Consider the following 18352-nt stretch of genomic DNA (forward strand, 5'->3'; position numbering starts at 1 on the left):
GCAGGTAAATTAAAATTAAACCCCTGACACTCGAACATACCAGAAAGATAGTGAGAAGTCTCCCACAAAAGTTGTACTCTCTCGAACAAGAAAGGAACCATCTCCACGATTAAACTGCTTAAGCAACATCTCAGCTGCTTTTCGTCCATCTGGAAGCTTGCCATGAAACCATCTAAAGTGTAGGAGATCAGAACACATCTCTAAAAATCCTCTTATTATCTCAACGTAAGCATTTCAGCTTCTGATCGAACTTGAAAAATATCACCTCTGACTATTCCAAGTGCATGGCAATATAAATTGTTTTTGCTCCTATTGTATTAAATCTTTTTTGCATGATGCAGGTTTAAAAATAATTTACTGACAATGTAAGGACTCAGTGACAGTTTTCCACCCAGAAATCTTACACTTTTTAAAAGTCAATGTCTCCTTCAATTTTAAATCGAAAGAGCTAAAAAAATCCACCTGTTACTAAGAATTACAAGCTCCTTATATGCAAGGGGCATGATGACCTCTTCATACATAGTCATGGTACTGGTCAATCATAAACCACAAAACTTGCCAAAAGAACCTAGGGAATACTTACAACAAAATTGTAGGAAGGCATAATAAGTACTAAAAACCTTTTGGTTTAAATTAAATTCTCTCTGAACAAAAGACTTTGTACCCAGAAGCTAATGAACACATTCAGCACAAAGACTTCAATGTAATGTGGCTTGTACACTAACCTCTCACCAAAGTGAAGTTCATCTTTCGATGACTACAAGAAAAAAAATTTTTTAACACAATGATCACTAATTACAACTGGTGAAAATAAAGGTTAAATGAGAGAAATAATTAAAAGCAAATCTTGTTGATTATAGACATAAATTAATGCACCCTGGTAACAAGGCAACAATATGCAATTTTAGCCATTATTTCAAACATATGTTACAGTGACTACTTCCCAGGGTGTGAGAAATGAAAGACATTACCTCTCCAACTCCATTCCCATCAGATCCCTCATCATCATCGTCATCCTCAGCCTTGGTTTGTTCTTCTGTCCAGAACAGTTTGTTCTTTGTTAAGCAAAAGAAATGCCGATTCCAAACCTATCAATTGCAAGTAAATACATCTCATCAATACAAATGAAAGAATGCTGCATCAATCAAACAAAGGCACGATTTAATAAATATTATGATCACTATTATTAAGTTCTTTTACAGCTAAACATCTAGCCATCTTTCCAAGAGATTCTACAGGTAAGTTTCTATTATCCATAATCTAATCTCCAACACTGTAAGTATATGTACCTGTCATTATCTACATGTAATTACTACTTTACAACAGTCTTCTGTCCAACTGAGCAGCCTGGATTTTCCAAGAAACAATGACCCTGGGTTTGGGAATGAGTTTTCTGCTATGTCATCCCAATCTACCTGTAATAATTCAATTTAGTCCCCTTGCCCTTATTTCGTTCAACAACTAGTCATATTGTACAACTTTCCAGTAAATAACATCTTTGTATTTAATTATGCCTTACTTTCCATAACATTGTATTGACATGAAATAAGCCTTTAGAACTTACATGATCAATTTCATCCTCCAGCAGTAGATATCCATTCTTAACTGACTGACTTAGATCATCTTCTAGTACTACACCAGGCAAAATCAAAATTTTAGGTATAAAAAATGAAACAATAATGATAATTTATAACATTTGACTTATGAAATGCTTTCAACAGGAATATTTCACATATTCATGGAATGACTGATTGACTGTGGAAAATTAACTCTTTTATGATTATAGATGTACAACTAGATCACACCAATTGCTTATTGAGTGATATGCCATAAAAATATCCTTTAGATTTACAAGCACAGGAAAACTAATCATTAAAACTATTTTCAAGAAGCTTTCTAATAAATTCATTATCTGATGTTGTTACACAGAAAATCATTAGTAAACTCACTTGCATCACCAATACTAGTGTCTGTCACCTGGGTAGGATCTTTTGGCAGTTTTTTATGCTACAAAATAAATTGATGTTGGCACTTTCTTTACAAGTGTAAATATATAACTACCCACTGACAACAGGTCAGTCATTTCATTTTTCTGTTTAACTTGTAGCTCTGTTGATCTAACTAGTTATCCAAAACTATACAACTTCTTACTGTTCAAGATTGTCTTTCAGTTCAGAATGGTGTTTGAAAAAAGACAATTTTTTTCTATGTATAGCAGGTTAGTGGGAAAGATGTTGATGGGTGTTGGTAGGTATAAGTGTGTTGGACACTAATTTGGAGCCCTGGCCATGGTTGTTGTGTTATGTTCTTGGGTAAGACTCTCTACTCTCAAGGGTGTAGATAGCAACTGGTAAATTTATAATGCCAACAGTAGTCCTGTAGTGAACTAGTGTAACTGTTTTCGTGACAGGCTACTGGGCTTCAACACTTCGTCACCACATTCAGAACTAAAATAAAATTTAGTTTAGTTTATAAATAATTGAATTAGAATTATCCTACAAAAAAAGACAAGCATGCTTGCCCTAGATTCATAACTGGCACTTCTGAGACATGTCAGCTGATGTAGCAGTGAAAGTTCATGGGCAGTAAAACAACAGTGTGGCTGTGCTTATGATGAGCAAGAAAGAAGATGTGATGGCTATGGTTCACCTTAAGGATGATCTTGTGCTTCAGAGCACTAGGTGATGGCATCTCTTTGGAATTAGGATCAACTGGTTGTGAAAGAAGACAATCTAGAATGAAAAGAACAATAACTGCCAGTCAATTATATTCAGGTAATGGGAAAGCCCACAACTTTTTAATACCAGTTTTTATACATGAAGTATTCATTCAGCTGTGAGGGCCTGTAAATAAAATCAACCAATCAAAATGCTTTATTGCTAGTCCAACATTTTCTAGGTGTAAAGTTGTTTTATTAATAAATCTCTTATTATCCAAGGCTGCTTAACAGAACAGCACCCAACTCTCTCCCTCTCTTCTGAACAGACCTGACTAGCTTGTCGTTTGTATGAAGCCACCTTTATTACCAGTATATGGCTAGCTCCATGAGCAGGCATGATAAACCAAATCCTGCAATGTGATTGGTTACTTGAGCAGGCCCGCTAGGGACTACCTGCTGGGTCCCGCAAGAAAAATTTCTGTGAAAGCCATGTAATAATATTGGCTTTGTTCTTTTTTTGCAAGTTTATGGACCTCAACTCCGTCTCATAAAACACACAGAAAAGAACTTGGTCAATATCCAGTCACCTTGACCTCACATTTGGTCAATAACCCATATATACATGGCCCTTGCATTTGCTTAATAAGATATAATTGTTAACTTCTCTAATACAATAGAAAATAAAACTTCTTCCATGGTTTAATTTGTTACAGGTATTAGTTATCAGAAGTACAAGGAATTCACAAACCTCCAAACACTTCCCTAAAGGTCTGTGCCATAACCTTCTGTTGAGGTATACTACAGTGGTTCTCCAGCGACAAAATTAATGGATAGCTGAAAATTTCACACATTTATTTATGGATACAGCAGTCAAACTTGGAAGCAAAGTTAGACCTACTACAGCATACAGTGCCATTTATGACATTGGTAATGAGTCAAATATCCAATGTACTGATATTGTAACTAACAGCCATTCAATCTAATAAAAAATTAAGCTAGTTCTTACTCCGAAGCAACAAACGCATTGTCCTTGATTGCACGAACCACTTCCACAAATTTGATTCTGGATACAAGTGTGTGACCATGGGTAATGATAGGCTGGCCGTCTGGACCATCCCAGCAATCCACTGGAAAATATAAAGACACGAATGATCATTGCAATTATGTCCACAACTTAAGCAGCTGTGAAATCAAAGCCTGGTCTTTCATATATTCACTTGCATTCCACTGATGACTATCAACCAAACACATAGGGAACAAAAAATAACTACAGCTTATTCTGCTTTACTTCATGTATTATATACAGTCATGTAGTTCTTCATATTCACATTATAATATAAACTAGTATTTGTTTGTCTTGACAACTTCACTTCAGTTAGAGGATGGCAGAAACACCAGTTCTCTCGTGATGTACTGTTCACTTTCATTCAAAGTAAACAGAGCTATTTTAATGCAGAAACTGTGGTGCTAAAAATGAGTTTCCAGGTCCTCAGACCTGGTTTCCCATTTAAGGTGGCTGGCAACAGTTTCCAGCACTTTCCAGCTACTATACCTTGATGGTTCAAGACTTCTACTCTTTATAAAGTAATGTTACAATATTGGTATCATAAAAATGCCCAATCAATAATGAACAAGTTGTGGTAATCTTCATGGCTTATATTGAATAGTGATAGGCATTTTCGTGAAGTTTTAAGAAAATATGTGGTAAGCAGGTTCAGAGCCACCAGTTACATTTCTGAAAATTTGAGGTGGCTCTGAACTCCTTTGACAGAATTTTTACAGTTTGCAAGTAGTCTCATCTCATCATGCAGTTTATTCCACAGTAAAAAGAGTGGGTTTTCAAGCTCTTTCAAGAGTTATAAGCACTTAAAGCTAATTTAACAGTGTTTTGTTCTTGGGCAAGACACTTAACTGTCACAGTGCTTCTCTCCACCAGGGTGTATAAATAGGTACCAGCAAATTTAATGTTGGGGGTAACCCTGCGATGGACTAGCATCCCATCCCAAGGGGAGTAGAAAAACTCCTAACCGCTTCTTGCTACAGAAACCAGGGATAAGCACCAGCCTTATGGGCCACTAGCTGGGAAGGGGGGTGGGGTGGGGGAGATTTGGATAGGCATTTGGCTGAAGGGTCTTAAACACTGACCCTATTTAACCCATTGACGCCTGTGCCAGCCATGACAAGCATTGGCCTTTGTTCCACTTCTGACATCATCACCTTTGACCAAAATTGGCATCATCTATACTCAAGTTCTGCAGGAGGAAAAGATCTTTCCAATGATACCCAGATAAAGGTGATCAGCTTAATGGTGCCTGAAATATGCATGAAAATGATCAGAAATTTGAGTGAAAAACTCATTGCAAAATTTCCTGCGACTACACTTAACTACTCCATGGTAAAAAATGCCTGTCTCAATGATACTTTCTCAGAAATTTTTAAACTGGAGGCAAGCCCAGTAGAAGGTCAATCACTGTAGCAAAAAAGATTAGAAAAGGAGAAAAAGAAAAGGTGAAAAAGAAAATTTAAAAACCCGAAAAGCCTAAAGACGTAGGTCACTTTCTCATCCAAATTTTAATTTCTGTGCATGCCTGAGCAAAAATGTCGTAAAACGTGATGCTGGTGGAAAGAAAGGCATGCTGTCATGTTGCAAATACCTTTTTGAGTAGACTGGAGTTAATCTGGCTCAAATCCAGGCTGAAAATCTCTGAAATGTCTAAAAAATGCATTGTTGGCAAAAAGCTCCAGGAGTCAATGGGTTAAGGAGGAAGCGGAAGCAGACAAAAGTTGATACCTAGGACCAGAAATGATCCCCAGACTGTACCGTAAATGATCCCACACCAGAAACAGTTGCATCACCGTAAAAGATGGAAACGTAAGGACTCAGGAATTTGGACAGTGGATTTCAAATTTATACAGTCGTTTTTTATTACTGTGAAACTCAGAAATCCGTGAACATTTAGATTTGATTCCAAAAGGTTAATTGCATACTGAACCAATCACAATAAGGTTCAGGTCACATGAGAAAACCTCAAAACCAAGGTTTAGTTTCGTCACACTTAATTGGCCTTTTCCATGCTATAATATCCCTCAAATAGTTCTGATATTCACGGTTTTCTGAGTTTCACAGTAACAATACAATATTTTTATACAACAGTTACTGAATGTAAGGCCAGCAAAATGTGCCGTATGAACAATTTAATGCAAATTTCAAAACTTTAAAAGTCATATCCAACGTCACGAAATCCTGTGTTTGAAATTTGTAGTTTAGCTAGGTCCTTCCTTGAATGACTTTATTGGGTCCGACCCTGAGATGTATTACAATACAGGATGTTCACTATATCCTCAAATTTGGAGACAACTGAAAATTCCCAGGTGGGTTGACTACGTTTTCGCATAGCTTTCAGCTCTATCTAAAGAACACTGTGGTAACTCGCAGAAAGGAATCTTGTGCACTTTCATGGGAGTCCATGGCTATCTAGGACGCAAGAATAAGAAGTGTACAGGGAAAATTTCTAAGTGGTTAATTGGATGGCAGAGTTGAGGCATCTTCAAAGATGCATGTTTCTTTTTGCAGTGCATTTCCTAATAGAAAAATTTATACCGTCGACTCAAGTCAATTAGTCTTTTGTGCAGTATGTTTTAAGTTTTGTATTGCTGCTTTTATTTTATGCATTTATGAACTGCCTGTCTTTTCTTCACTTAGAATAATTGAGAAAATATGTATCCATCCATAGACTTTTCATGAAGTCCATGCCATTCCTAACTTTTGGCCGTGGAATAAGTACCGGTCCTGGGGTCATTTGTGGGCCTGTACATACCCTATGTAAGGGAAAAACATAAACTAAGAATGGTGTGAGCTGGTCAACTTTATTTTGTTTCTTTAAAACATTAGAAGTAGTGAATAGTTAAGTTTTAACAGATCACCATTTACTTTTCATTTAGCTGGGCATTAACATTCTGCAGTTTTAGCTGATACAATTCAGGTACCCTATCTAAGGATCTCACCGAAACACAACGCCAGTAGGGGCAAAATATGATATCCCAAATAAAGATTGAGAACCTCAAAAGTCATACCCTATCCCGCAGCACATACCTACATATGTAGCCCATATGGGCATTCCTCCACTTCCAGGGCCACTAGGCTCGAATGCAGACTTTGAGAGTTGCTATGGTACTTAATTTTACCCAGGGTTAGGGTTACTATAACCACAACTTGTTCACAAATGATTGAGTATCAATTTTATGTATGACACAAATAATCTAACATCACTTGATTAAGAGTATAACAAAGTATATAACTGCTGGAAAGTGACAGAATACTGTTGGCAACCATCTCGATACTGAGAAGGATATAACCCTTTGAATGACACTCTAGTCTACTCCACCACTTACACATATATGACAAGGAAATTCTGGTACAATCAATACACTATATATTAACCAATTGGTGCAGATTAAGAAACTAACATTCAAGGCAGCGGCAGCCCATCCTGAGAGCACGAATATAGGCTTCTACAGATGCTTCACCTTGAAACTGATCCCCTGTCAAATATCTGTAAATCAAATTCAGCAACACTAAACATGTACCTTATAACATAGCAAATAGCTATTACCGGTAAGTACAAGTACCAGTCGATCAAATTCAACTAGTTCAGAATTAAAATATAATCAATACCTGAATATGATATAGCTATTCAGTTTTATAAATTATGTGTTGAATTATTCTCCCATTTTGATTGGTTCTTACTTATGTTCAATTGAAAGACAGATGCATAGACGATGTGATTAATAATTTTCACATAATACAACTAGCTCATTTTAGCCAAAGTTCCCACTAAAAGTAGAAAACTTAGACCAGAATGATAATTAGATAACTAGGAAGCACAAGCAAGAAAAACAAAGGCAGAGTTTCTTCAGGGTTTTCAAATTGAAAAAAAGTAGCAGGAGGAAATTGTTAAGTAGCCGTTAGTTATCTCTTCCTGATAACTGCAGCCTTTTAGGGTAGGGTACTGGAGAGGAGCACCCCCTTCTGCATAGGGGAATGGGGTGCTCCCCCCAGAAAATTTTGAAAATCAGGGTGCCTTGATTTTGCTGAAGGCCTCTGTACACTTATTATCAAGGGTTAGTGGTGAAGAACTTTGTAAAATTAGTTGCTTTCCAAGTTTTAGGATCTGATGTACCGGGTATACGAGACCCTTCCATGTCTGGTGCATCTAACAGAAGCAGTGAGTAGATGTGTCAATTTTCACTGTTTATTCTTTACACCCTAATACCAGCAAAGTTTACAAAATGAATACATTTTCCTTGAATTCAGTTTTAGAGAAAACACATAGTTTTGATCCCCCAAAATACATTTTCCTGCAGTTCCGGCTCAAGATTGGTTTTGCTTTCGTAATGAAAGAGAGCTGCAGATGAATCAACAGAATTAACGTAATATTTCCATGAGGCAACTTCCCTTGATATCTTCCCTTTCACATACATTAAGTATGACAACAAAGTCAGCGGTCTTGTTTTGTTTTCTACATCAATTCGCTCCAATTTGAAGGTTGGTTTCTGGGGCAGATCCAGGGGTGAAACGGGTGGTTCAGAAGAACCTCCTAAATGAGATGAAGAATGCTTAAATACAACAAGACCCTTTGTGGGCAAACATCGCAAACAAATATTATATTTTATCTTCTGACAAAAAAAGACTAACTTGAAAAGAGCAAATATAATATTGACAAATGAGAGTCTTTTCCTGGTTTTAAATGCTTCGCTTAGTCTAAAATCTGTTTTATGTAAGAACTCCCTTTTTAATTTGTCCATTTGGTAAAACAACACACGCTTGCTGCTCCTGTTAAATTCTACATGGTACCAAAAGCGCAAATGCTTGAAGTAGCCGGTGACTTGCACTGGGCATCAGCTAAATTTGAAAACCCTGATTTGTTTAATTCAGCTTAAGTGGATTAATTTATCCTCGCTTTCAGAAGTGGAACAACATGTAATATTTGTTTACTCTAATTCCTAAAATTGTTGTTGCCTGTTTGTCTTCATGACTTCTTGGCTGTGGACAGAAAAGACAGCATCGTTTGCTGCCTCCTCTTCATCTTGGAAACTGTGCATGTGAGAAGACATCTGCCGCCGTACTGATAAACATGCAAGTTAAAATGACAGTCCATGCACACGAGCAGACTTTCCGCCAAAAAAATTAATGCTCTTGCTTTGAAGTTCGAAAGGTACATATAATAGCTGCACTGTTTTTATTTTTTTCATCTGTTAGTGTTTATTTATTTCCCTAAAAGATCAGGTCGTGATTACACTGGTGAAATTTGGAATGCAAAAAGTACCCGGCACAAATGCTTGGAGTAGCTGGTGACTTGTGCCGGGCACCAGCTAAATTTGAAAACCCTGATTTCTTTAAAGTATTAGTACAACATACTACATACGTGTTGTGTGAGGAAGCAATCCAGTAGAAAGTGAGTGGTTTGGTCATGTCCTGGTACACTTCACAATGTGAAGAATTGAACGCACTGTTACCTTTTGACATCAAGAAATCTAAAAACTAGCACAAACACATTGAAGTTGTCATTACAATCAAATACAAACCAAGTTAAACAGTGACAACAGAGTATGCTTCCGAAGACCAATGAAAAAGCAGTATTGACTTGAAAGTTGACTTCCTGTACCCTGCAAGCCAGCAGGTTTTCTTGTTGATCACAAATGAAGAAGCAACTTAAGGAGTATTTCCACTCCCCCTGGATAGGATGCTAGTCCCTAGCAGCGTTACCCCAGCATTAAATTTGCCAGTACCCATTTGCATACTTGGGTGGAGAGAAGCACTGTGAGAGTTAAATGTCTTGCCTAAGAGCACAACACAATGTCCCCGGCCAGGGCTTGAACCTGGACCACTCAATCCAGATAAGAGCACACTAACCATGAGGCCACCACGCCTCCACTTATTATACTAGAAAAATAAAATTGACCTTTACCATGCAAACCAATACTAAATATCATCTACAAAAGCATCATATATTACCTCTGAAACAGTAAAATATGGTTCAGAATAGCTTCTACTCCCATCTGCCAGATATTCCAACATATAACTTCTTACAGTCTCTATATCCTTGGCTCCAGGTTCCTGTGGATTAACACATATTATTCTCCTCCAAAACAAGCACTTCAAGGTAAAGTAGCAAACATTATCAACTAACACAAAAGCTCACAAAAAAATAAAAATAAAATCAGCCTCTGATTCTTTACTAGAATATCAAATGGAGCGCTCTTCAATGAAGTGTCATAAACCTAAAACCAAATAAATTACTTGAACCAGTTACACTACTCAGCCTACAGAAAAACCAAAACCAAAGAACTTGCCTGATTACTTTCAACAGTCAATTGAAAACTGATCTATTTAACTTAAAATAGTGTAATCATTAAACCGGTATTGGGAATAAATATCAATTTTATAATTAATTATAAGAAAAAATTGAGTTGCCCAAATAGTCAATCACCAAGTATAGTAAGAAACATCTGCTGTATTCCAAACAAGACCATGTATTTTTTATTTGAGCACAAGTCCAAGGAAGCCTGCAGATTTCATGTTTTATATATGTATTAGAACTTCACCTCCTATGGGTATATTACGAACTCACAAAGTGGCCAGCTCCCAGTTGGCTTGTTAGTTCAGTTGGTAGAGCACTGCACCGGTATCGCAGAGGTCATGGGGTCGAATCCCGTTTGTGCCTGAATTTTTTTCAGGCTTTAATTTCACAACTGCTTAAGTTGAGTGCATAACTGGGATGATCAATCACATCTTCATGTCCTTTGGATGCTGCCTACTTTTGTTAGTTAATTGGTTCAGTGTCAGCAGCTTTTCTAATAACTGTGGATAAGTTATGAAACCTCGGTAAGCAGTAATCTTAGTAAACCTCTCTCTTAAAAAAGGCATTACAGTACAGCCTCAAAATAATCCATGCACAAGAACTTCTTTTTGTGTCTGCAAGAACTTCTTTGTGGTAAGCTGTCTGATCTGCAAGACCTTCTTTGCATTAATATTCTAAAACTGAGAGAAAGTGAGAATAGATGACACGTAACTACATGAAAAGTTGTGAACAGTATTTTGAATTGCACGATCACGAGCTGTTGTTTACAAATTTTACAAGGTTTTGTTATCTGTTACCGTTCTGTATCTGTTCCATTTCCCTATCATTTCCATTCAGTAGCCCTTCTGTACCCGTTCCATTTGTGTTCTCATACCCATTTGGTATCCATTCTATACCCATTCGCGAATGTGTTCCCTGTTAGGTTTCTTCTGAGCCGTACTGTATTTATATCAATTGAAAAATAAATGAAACAACAATATGATCAAACAGATCAAATCCTGTTAAACAGATCCTTTTAAGGCTAAATTTGGACTACAGAAAGAACTGGGCACACACATGTAACCAGAGATATCACGGTCTCCCACTTTTTTGATTCTCATCCATGGTACAAACAACAAATCCCCGCATCACCAAGGCTACATTTGCACCACGCATGGTGGGAAGTTTGTTTATTATAAATATCTATTATTATTATCATCATTACCACTACCGCTACTGCTACCACTACCGCTACCACTATCACTATCATTATTATTATTAAAGTGAAGTATGATCATCGCAGTAAATTTTCCAATTTAAGCAACTGGAAAGAAGAAGCCTGAAAAAAATCAGGGCTTCAACGGGATTCGAACCCATGACCTCCGCGATACCGGTGCGATGCTCTACCAACTGAGCTATGAAGCCACACATTGGGAGCGAGGTCAATTAATTGAGTTCATATCTTCCCATGAGTGAAATGATGTGAAGTATATCTGAAATAATTCATATTTGAACTGCGGTAGTAGATGAAAGTGAAGTATGATCATCACAGTAAATTTTCCAATTTAAGCAACTGGAAAGAAGAAGCCTGAAAAAAAAAAAAATCAGGGCTTCAACGGGATTCGAACCCATGACCTCCGCGATACCGGTGCGATGCTCTACCAACTGAGCTATGAAGCCACACATTGGGAGCGAGGTCAATTAATTGAGTTCATATCTTCCCGTGAGTGAAATGATGTGAAGTATATATGAAATAATTCATATTTGAACTGCGGTAGTAGATGAAAGTGAAGTATGATCATCGCAGTAAATTTTCCAATTTAAGCAACTGGAAAGAAAAAGCCTGAAAAAAATCAGGGCTTCAACGGGATTCGAACCCGTGACCTCCGCGATACCGGTGTGATGCTCTACCAACTGAGCTATGAAGCCACACATTGGGAGCGAGGTCAATTAATTGAGTTCATATCTTCCCGTGAGTGAAATGATGTGAAGTATATATGAAATAATTCATATTTGAACTACGGTAGTAGATGAAAGTGAAGTATGATCATACTTCACTTTCATCTACTACCGTAGTTCAAATATCCCGTTGAAGCCCTGATTTTTTTCAGGCTTCTTCTTTCCAGTTGCTTAAATTGGAAAATTTACTGCGATGATCATACTTCACTTTCATCTACTACCACAGTTCAAATATGAATTATTTCATATATACTTCACATTATTATTATTATTATTGACGTGACTAAATGTTAAGGTTACTTCAAACTTTCATGGGTGTCCTCCAAAAAAAATTCGTACGCGCACTGTTTTAAAGGAAACCCCCTCAAACTATGTATCAATAAAAAGGTTATAAAATGTAGAATTCGATAAAATTATATTCTTTTTTGCCAACTGCTTTCCTAAGGCAGCAAAAGCCGTTAACGCCAAAACAACTGACTGAAATTCCAGCGAATTAATCGGGTATCAAATGTGATCGTCGATGCAAAATAACTGTGCAGTGTTGATCACAAAGCATCAATCTCTCAAAGCGTGTCAGCATTTTCTTTTATTTCTATTGGTTATCTTTTTATAGATCTGTCAAGTTCCACTATCGAAAAATTGGCTTAACCTGTTGCATTAGAGACCGCCACAAGAAAGTATTTGAAATAAAAGAATTCGCCTACACGCTTTTGTTCCGTATCATGCATGTGCATTTCACAACTAGTACTTCTACATTTTGTCAGCGAAAAAGCTGGCTGCACTAGTTGCTCAAGTTGACATTTTCATAGTAGCCCTGGTTCTCAGCTGCAAAGTTTTGTTGTAAGTGCATGTCTAATTATAAGAGAGTTTTGGTGAAAATGAAATGTTAAAACAATTGTGACATTTATTTACACTACTACCATCCATGCACTGTCAGATCAGATAGAGAAAACTTCATGCAGCTGGACTATACAACTTCTTGTAGCAAAGAACTTCCTCCACCACTCCTTGCGGGTGCATTATTTTTGGGCTCTTCATGTTTCCCTACTTTTTGTAGAGCGTATGATGGTTAACTGTACTGACTTTTTCACTCAAAACCAAAACCAAACCGACTACTTACATGTACCATTTAGACTACTCAGCCAATATCAAACTGTAGTAAAGCTAAAACCAAAGTAATCACCATTTTATTTCGTATAAATTGAGCTTACCTCTTGTTCGTCCAAAAGGAATTTCTGAAAATTGGCAAGAGGAACATAGGTTCTGTGGTAACAAACAAAATTGAAAACAAAGAGAATATTGAGTAACTTATGGTAGAACATCCAAAGGATCTTCTGGTAGATTGCCACCTTTATGACAAGAAAATTTGCCTATTCAGTTAAATTTTAGTTTTTACTCAGTCTACAGATTTTATATTCATTTGAAAGAAAAATAAAACAACTGCAAACATATGACAAATGAGTAGCAGTTACATAAGTCAAGTATAAATAAGACAAAAGTTGTGTGTAACTGCTAATTAAACTACCTTAAGGTATCATGGTAGGTGGATTGACAGTGTTTGGAAATCATGCTCCGATGCTGGTGCTTTGAAAGAAAACCACATCAACCTGTACAATTTCTGAAAGCTTAATAGTTACAAAATACAATCATACCTTTAAAATTTCTAAAAAGTTATTGTCACAGAGATATTAAAAGAAATACCCAGAAACACTGCTTTACTTAAACTGGTTCGCTTCTGTGCATGAATTATCGGAAGGCACAATTAACATCAGAAATGTTTTCTCAAACATCACTCTCAAAAAGGGTGTCGGCAATTTTCCAGATGTGGTTTGGTTTTTTTTCTATGCCCTCCTAAAGTTTGATATTTTCAATGTGGACATTTCCTTATATTAAAGAGGCCATAACTTTAAAACAGAAGCGAAATTAAACAAAGCCTGACACTCTTTTTCGAAGGAGGTATCCTAGAACATACCTGCCAATTTTCAGCCAATTCCGTCCATTAACAAACATTCCGTGCATTAACAAACTAAAAATGTTCATCCTTATATGCAGTTTTATTTTATCGAGAAAAAGAAGAAAAACCTTTCATGAGATTGGTATGATTAGGTGTTAAAAATCCCCTCTGCACCGACAGATGTCGGCATAGGTCAGTTTACCTCAACAATGGCTTGCCTTATAACAACTTGAAATAAACAGACATCTAAAATTCTGGCGCTGAAACCCATCGCAGTTAGATCGTCCGAGAAGCAGCAAAGACGAAGAGCTTTATACAGGTTTGTATTTAAACTGCTGTGATTTCTTTTACTTATAAGATTTCGTCAGCAGCATTGTTATTATGTTGCTCAAAAAAAAGGCTTCTTTGTTCTCCAGATATGTTTTGAAACCATGCCTCATGAAGCCAAAAAGAGGAAACCTTGGTCTCCATCATCTCCATCTACATCTGCACTTGACTCTCTTGTTGTGGAAGTGTCAGAATTGCGTCTGTTCTCCAGCAATTTCATGAGACTAGCACTTGTTGTAGTTTGTCCTTCAGCTTCATCAGCAAGACTAATCAATCAACCATTCTCCTTGGTTACAGTGTGACCCACAGTTGCTCAGAGCCAAAGATCTTGTTCAACACTGAACCTGTGGGTTCTACCAGATTTTTGCCTGTTTGGCTTCTTCAAAGAAGAAAGTGGGCAAGAAGTTTTCTTGCATTTTCGTCCTGACAAAAAGAAAATTTGACAAGAGCGAAAGCTAACTTGCAAAGAAACAACCAGATTGAGAACAGTTTGTGTGTGTGCACAAATAAAATATCGCACCACAATTTGCATTACATGTGACAAATGGCGGTAAATTTTAATTAGTGTCAAAGCGCCATAAGGGATTAATGAGATTCAAAAATAGTTTTTCTCTTTATCTTAAAAAGTAAAAAACCATTTTTTCCCATTCTTTTGCAAAATATTTATCTCCGTCTCCTCAATTTGAACAGCAAAAAATTTTTTTTGCATTTTTGGTAAAAATTCACCTACCATGATACCTTACATGTAAGTCGCTCCTTCTGTTGTAACGATGACACTACTACTGACAGTAACTCTGTATGGTTTACAGGGAATTTAGAGGTAAATACCAGAAAAAGCAAAAGTGAGTGGTTAATTACCTTTGCAACTTACTAATTAATTTCAATTTGAAAATAAAACATCAGAATTAATTGAGATCTAGATGTGCCCTAGCACTGGCACCAGTTGCCTTCAAAATGAAATCGTCGGGGAGAAAAACAATGTTACTAAAGATGTTATTATGAAGAGTTCTGCACAAAGTGTCAGCATTTTTGGTAGCCAAAAACTACTGCAGGAAAGATAAACAAACATACGAAACACATGTCTGTAAAAATGCCCATCACCAATCCAATGTTTGCACAATTTGTCATAAAGACTGAACTCATGCATCAATTGGGAAATGAAAAATCTGCTGTTCATACCCATTTTCTATATATTCGTTAAATCTCAAGGTCATCTGCAAAAACAATGAAACAGTGTTAAATTGAGTCAAGAAAACAATCTTCATTTACTCCTTGCTTTCTTATGTATAAAAGTTACCAGTAATCAGAAATTATAATAAGGGTGAGTTAATTCACTGGCCAAGACTGTATGAATCATTAACCAGTTATCCTACTAAGCAAGATGTATCGCTTTCAGATCTTAACAGTCACTAAATATTACTGAGCTATCAAATTGGCATATCAAATGAGCCAGTCACCTTTTTCGCGACAGACCTGACAAAATTTTCATCTCCAATCTTTTGCAACCCCTTGAATGTGTGGCTGCCAAGCTTCGCATTTACAAGATGGCAGATGCAGTACATGGAAAGGTAACATGCTAAACAGTGCTCAAAACAAGATTTTATTTCAATTACTTTTAATTACTAGTTATAATGGCACCCATACTCAAGGTAGGAATTTATTTCAAACTTTTCATTTAGACAGTTTGATATGTTCAGATATCCAATGATTTTATGTTCATAACTTAAAAACTGTTCATCGTCCTTGGGAGAGTGATTGCCTGCCAAAATCCAGCCGGTGATCACCTCTTTCTCAGCTGGTGAATTTTGCCAGCAGCCACAGCTTAGCGACAACCCTGGAGATTTGTCAGTGGTAGAATAAACAAGTCAGCCTTGGTGTGTGGGCTCCCCCTAAGTTTAAAGTAAGACTGTCTCAACACTGCTGTTTCTGACTGAAGGTGAGTTCGATCCATGTCCATTAAATGGGTGTACCCCCATGTCTTTGGGTTTTGGCAATAAAAGGCTTAAAAAGAAAGCAAGACACTGCACTATGACTTATTTACATGTGTATACAAACTTAACACACTTTATTAATAAATTAAAGTCAATAAAATTAATACGTTGTAAACTGATCTGCTGGCAGAATTCACCTAATCTAGGCGGATGGCTCACTTATCGCATCATTTAAATAACAAAATACAAAAACTACAACAGAGACAAAGAAAATATTTACGTTACTTTTAAATTAGTTCTACGCTAGATAACTTAAAGAATACATGACGTGGAAAGAATGGCATTTAGGCACTGATATAAACTAGGAATTCATGTATTGTATTTTAAGACCTGCAATTTGCGAGTCAGTCCAATGTATTACTGTATTAAAATAAAGCCTTGTTGTTGTTGTTGATGTTGTTGATATAAGAGTCTCTGTCAAACCAAGTATTTCTTTCTCAATACAACTTACCTCCTTGACAGTCATTATCTCGTCATAAATTTTGCGGAATCCCTCAAAATCAATGTGGCCTTCCCCTCTCCCAGCAATCTATGATCACACCACAAAATTAAAAGTCAGTTAGAATGGAACAACTTTGCTATGGAAATGTTAGTAGCAATCCTGTACACTGAGCTATGACCAGTGTTGTGTACAGCAACTGCCTGAGCCTAATAATCTGGCATATGTATGATGACATATCCTCAGAGTGCTCAAAAATGAATGATGAGAGTAAAGAATTAATGTTAACTATTTAAACAAACTTGGTACTTTCCTGCAGTAATTTTTTTGCACTTTTAGACAAAAAAAAGGGTCCTCCCTCGCATATATAAAATGCTGACTTAAGTGCTAACTGTGTGACATTGAAATGAAGGGAGAGAGTAAAGTTTTAATTGACAGATGAGAAGCATCTCTGTCATTAGAGTTTCAAGGCTAACAACAAAAGGCAACAATTTCTCCATTCTGAATGGCTAAGAACATGTCAATTTATCCCAAACCAGGGTAGAAAGTGAAATTCAGCATAAATCATGAAACTGAAAACGGTTGACAAAGACATGTATGGCACCTTGATACAAAATTGAGCTTGAATGAAACCTAACCCTAAAAACCCTAAGATGAAGACATAGCGAGCTGCAAAGCACATCAAACATTACTGCCTAATAATCTGGGTGGTGAAAGACAAGGAATAAACACAATTAAAGCCATGAGGGCAACATTACAGGTTAAGCTAGAGCTTAAGCTTGCAGGGGTTTCATAAAGGGCCAAGCACTGGGCAAATTGACCAGCAGTGAACAGAATTCTGCCCTGCTGCTTCATCAATATATTATACTTAAGTAGTACTGTTACTATCTCATGCTATCTTTACATGACTAACAGTGTTCTAAAAAGCTGACCTTATTTAAAGTCAAAGAAACTATGATTTTGCTGGTCATAGCATGCATTATTTCCAGAAGATGCTCCTGTCCAACCTCTAAAGCTTTAGCAAATCTTAAGCTTACAATTATTCTGTGGAATTCATAAAACAAGCAAAATACAAAAAAGGTTTTTGGACTTGTAGTTTATAAGAAACAACTGTGACTTGTTCCTTACACCGTGCAAAATACAGTATGTCTCCAAATTTAGAACGACAAGAGACTTTCTGTGACTTGAATTAATATCTCAAACACGAAAGACCGTGTTTGACTACATTTCCAAACACCAAGAAGAAAGTGTAAAATACGATGCATAGCGGAGTATTTTTGACAAACTTCAAGGTGTTTGGAAATGTGGTCAAACACTGTCTGGAGTGTTTGACATATCTTCTCAATCGAAACTAAAACTAAGGAGAAAATGGAGAAATAAAACCATAAAAATCTATGCTAATTAAGATCAGATATCCAAACACTGTTACACTCATGATTTCCTTTGTTTAAATATCTTCCCTCCAAGTTGGGCTTCTAATAGGGTGCTGAAAAAAAGTTAAATTGTGCGGAATTTTGGAGCTAAATTGTGCGGGTAAAAACTTTGATTGCACAGGAAATTGTGTGGGATTGTGCAATCTTGAAACAAATTTCAATTTCACTTGTTCTTGCCGAGTCCTATAGCAACTGACAACTGAAGAATGGCAAAAAAATTTACTGACAACTGACAAATACCCAAAAATTT

The 18352-nt window shown here is 36.6% G+C and overlaps 1 protein-coding gene across 1 annotated transcript in view; it reads right to left on the reverse strand.

The window, feature by feature from the left end:
- The window catches only part of LOC110048735 (1-phosphatidylinositol 4,5-bisphosphate phosphodiesterase gamma-1-like), a 57302-nt gene that overhangs the window by 26826 nt on the left and 12124 nt on the right, over window positions 1-18352 (reverse strand). The window contains exons 6-19 of the mRNA XM_089298097.1: window positions 16682-16759; window positions 15419-15453; window positions 13170-13221; window positions 9675-9776; window positions 9085-9200; window positions 7127-7212; window positions 3666-3786; window positions 3408-3493; window positions 2650-2732; window positions 1950-2007; window positions 1565-1632; window positions 972-1088; window positions 726-757; window positions 41-172 (exon numbers count right to left, since the gene is read on the reverse strand). Coding sequence (XP_089154223.1) covers window positions 41-172; window positions 726-757; window positions 972-1088; window positions 1565-1632; window positions 1950-2007; window positions 2650-2732; window positions 3408-3493; window positions 3666-3786; window positions 7127-7212; window positions 9085-9200; window positions 9675-9776; window positions 13170-13221; window positions 15419-15453; window positions 16682-16759 — 1166 coding nt within the window. The remainder of the gene's footprint in view (window positions 1-40; window positions 173-725; window positions 758-971; window positions 1089-1564; window positions 1633-1949; window positions 2008-2649; window positions 2733-3407; window positions 3494-3665; window positions 3787-7126; window positions 7213-9084; window positions 9201-9674; window positions 9777-13169; window positions 13222-15418; window positions 15454-16681; window positions 16760-18352) is intronic.

The sequence above is a fragment of the Orbicella faveolata genome, unplaced genomic scaffold (genome assembly GCF_042242905.1).
Source record: "Orbicella faveolata isolate gen_17 unplaced genomic scaffold, um_ofav_v1 contig_3, whole genome shotgun sequence".
In the NCBI taxonomy this organism is placed as follows: domain Eukaryota; kingdom Metazoa; phylum Cnidaria; class Anthozoa; order Scleractinia; family Merulinidae; genus Orbicella; species Orbicella faveolata.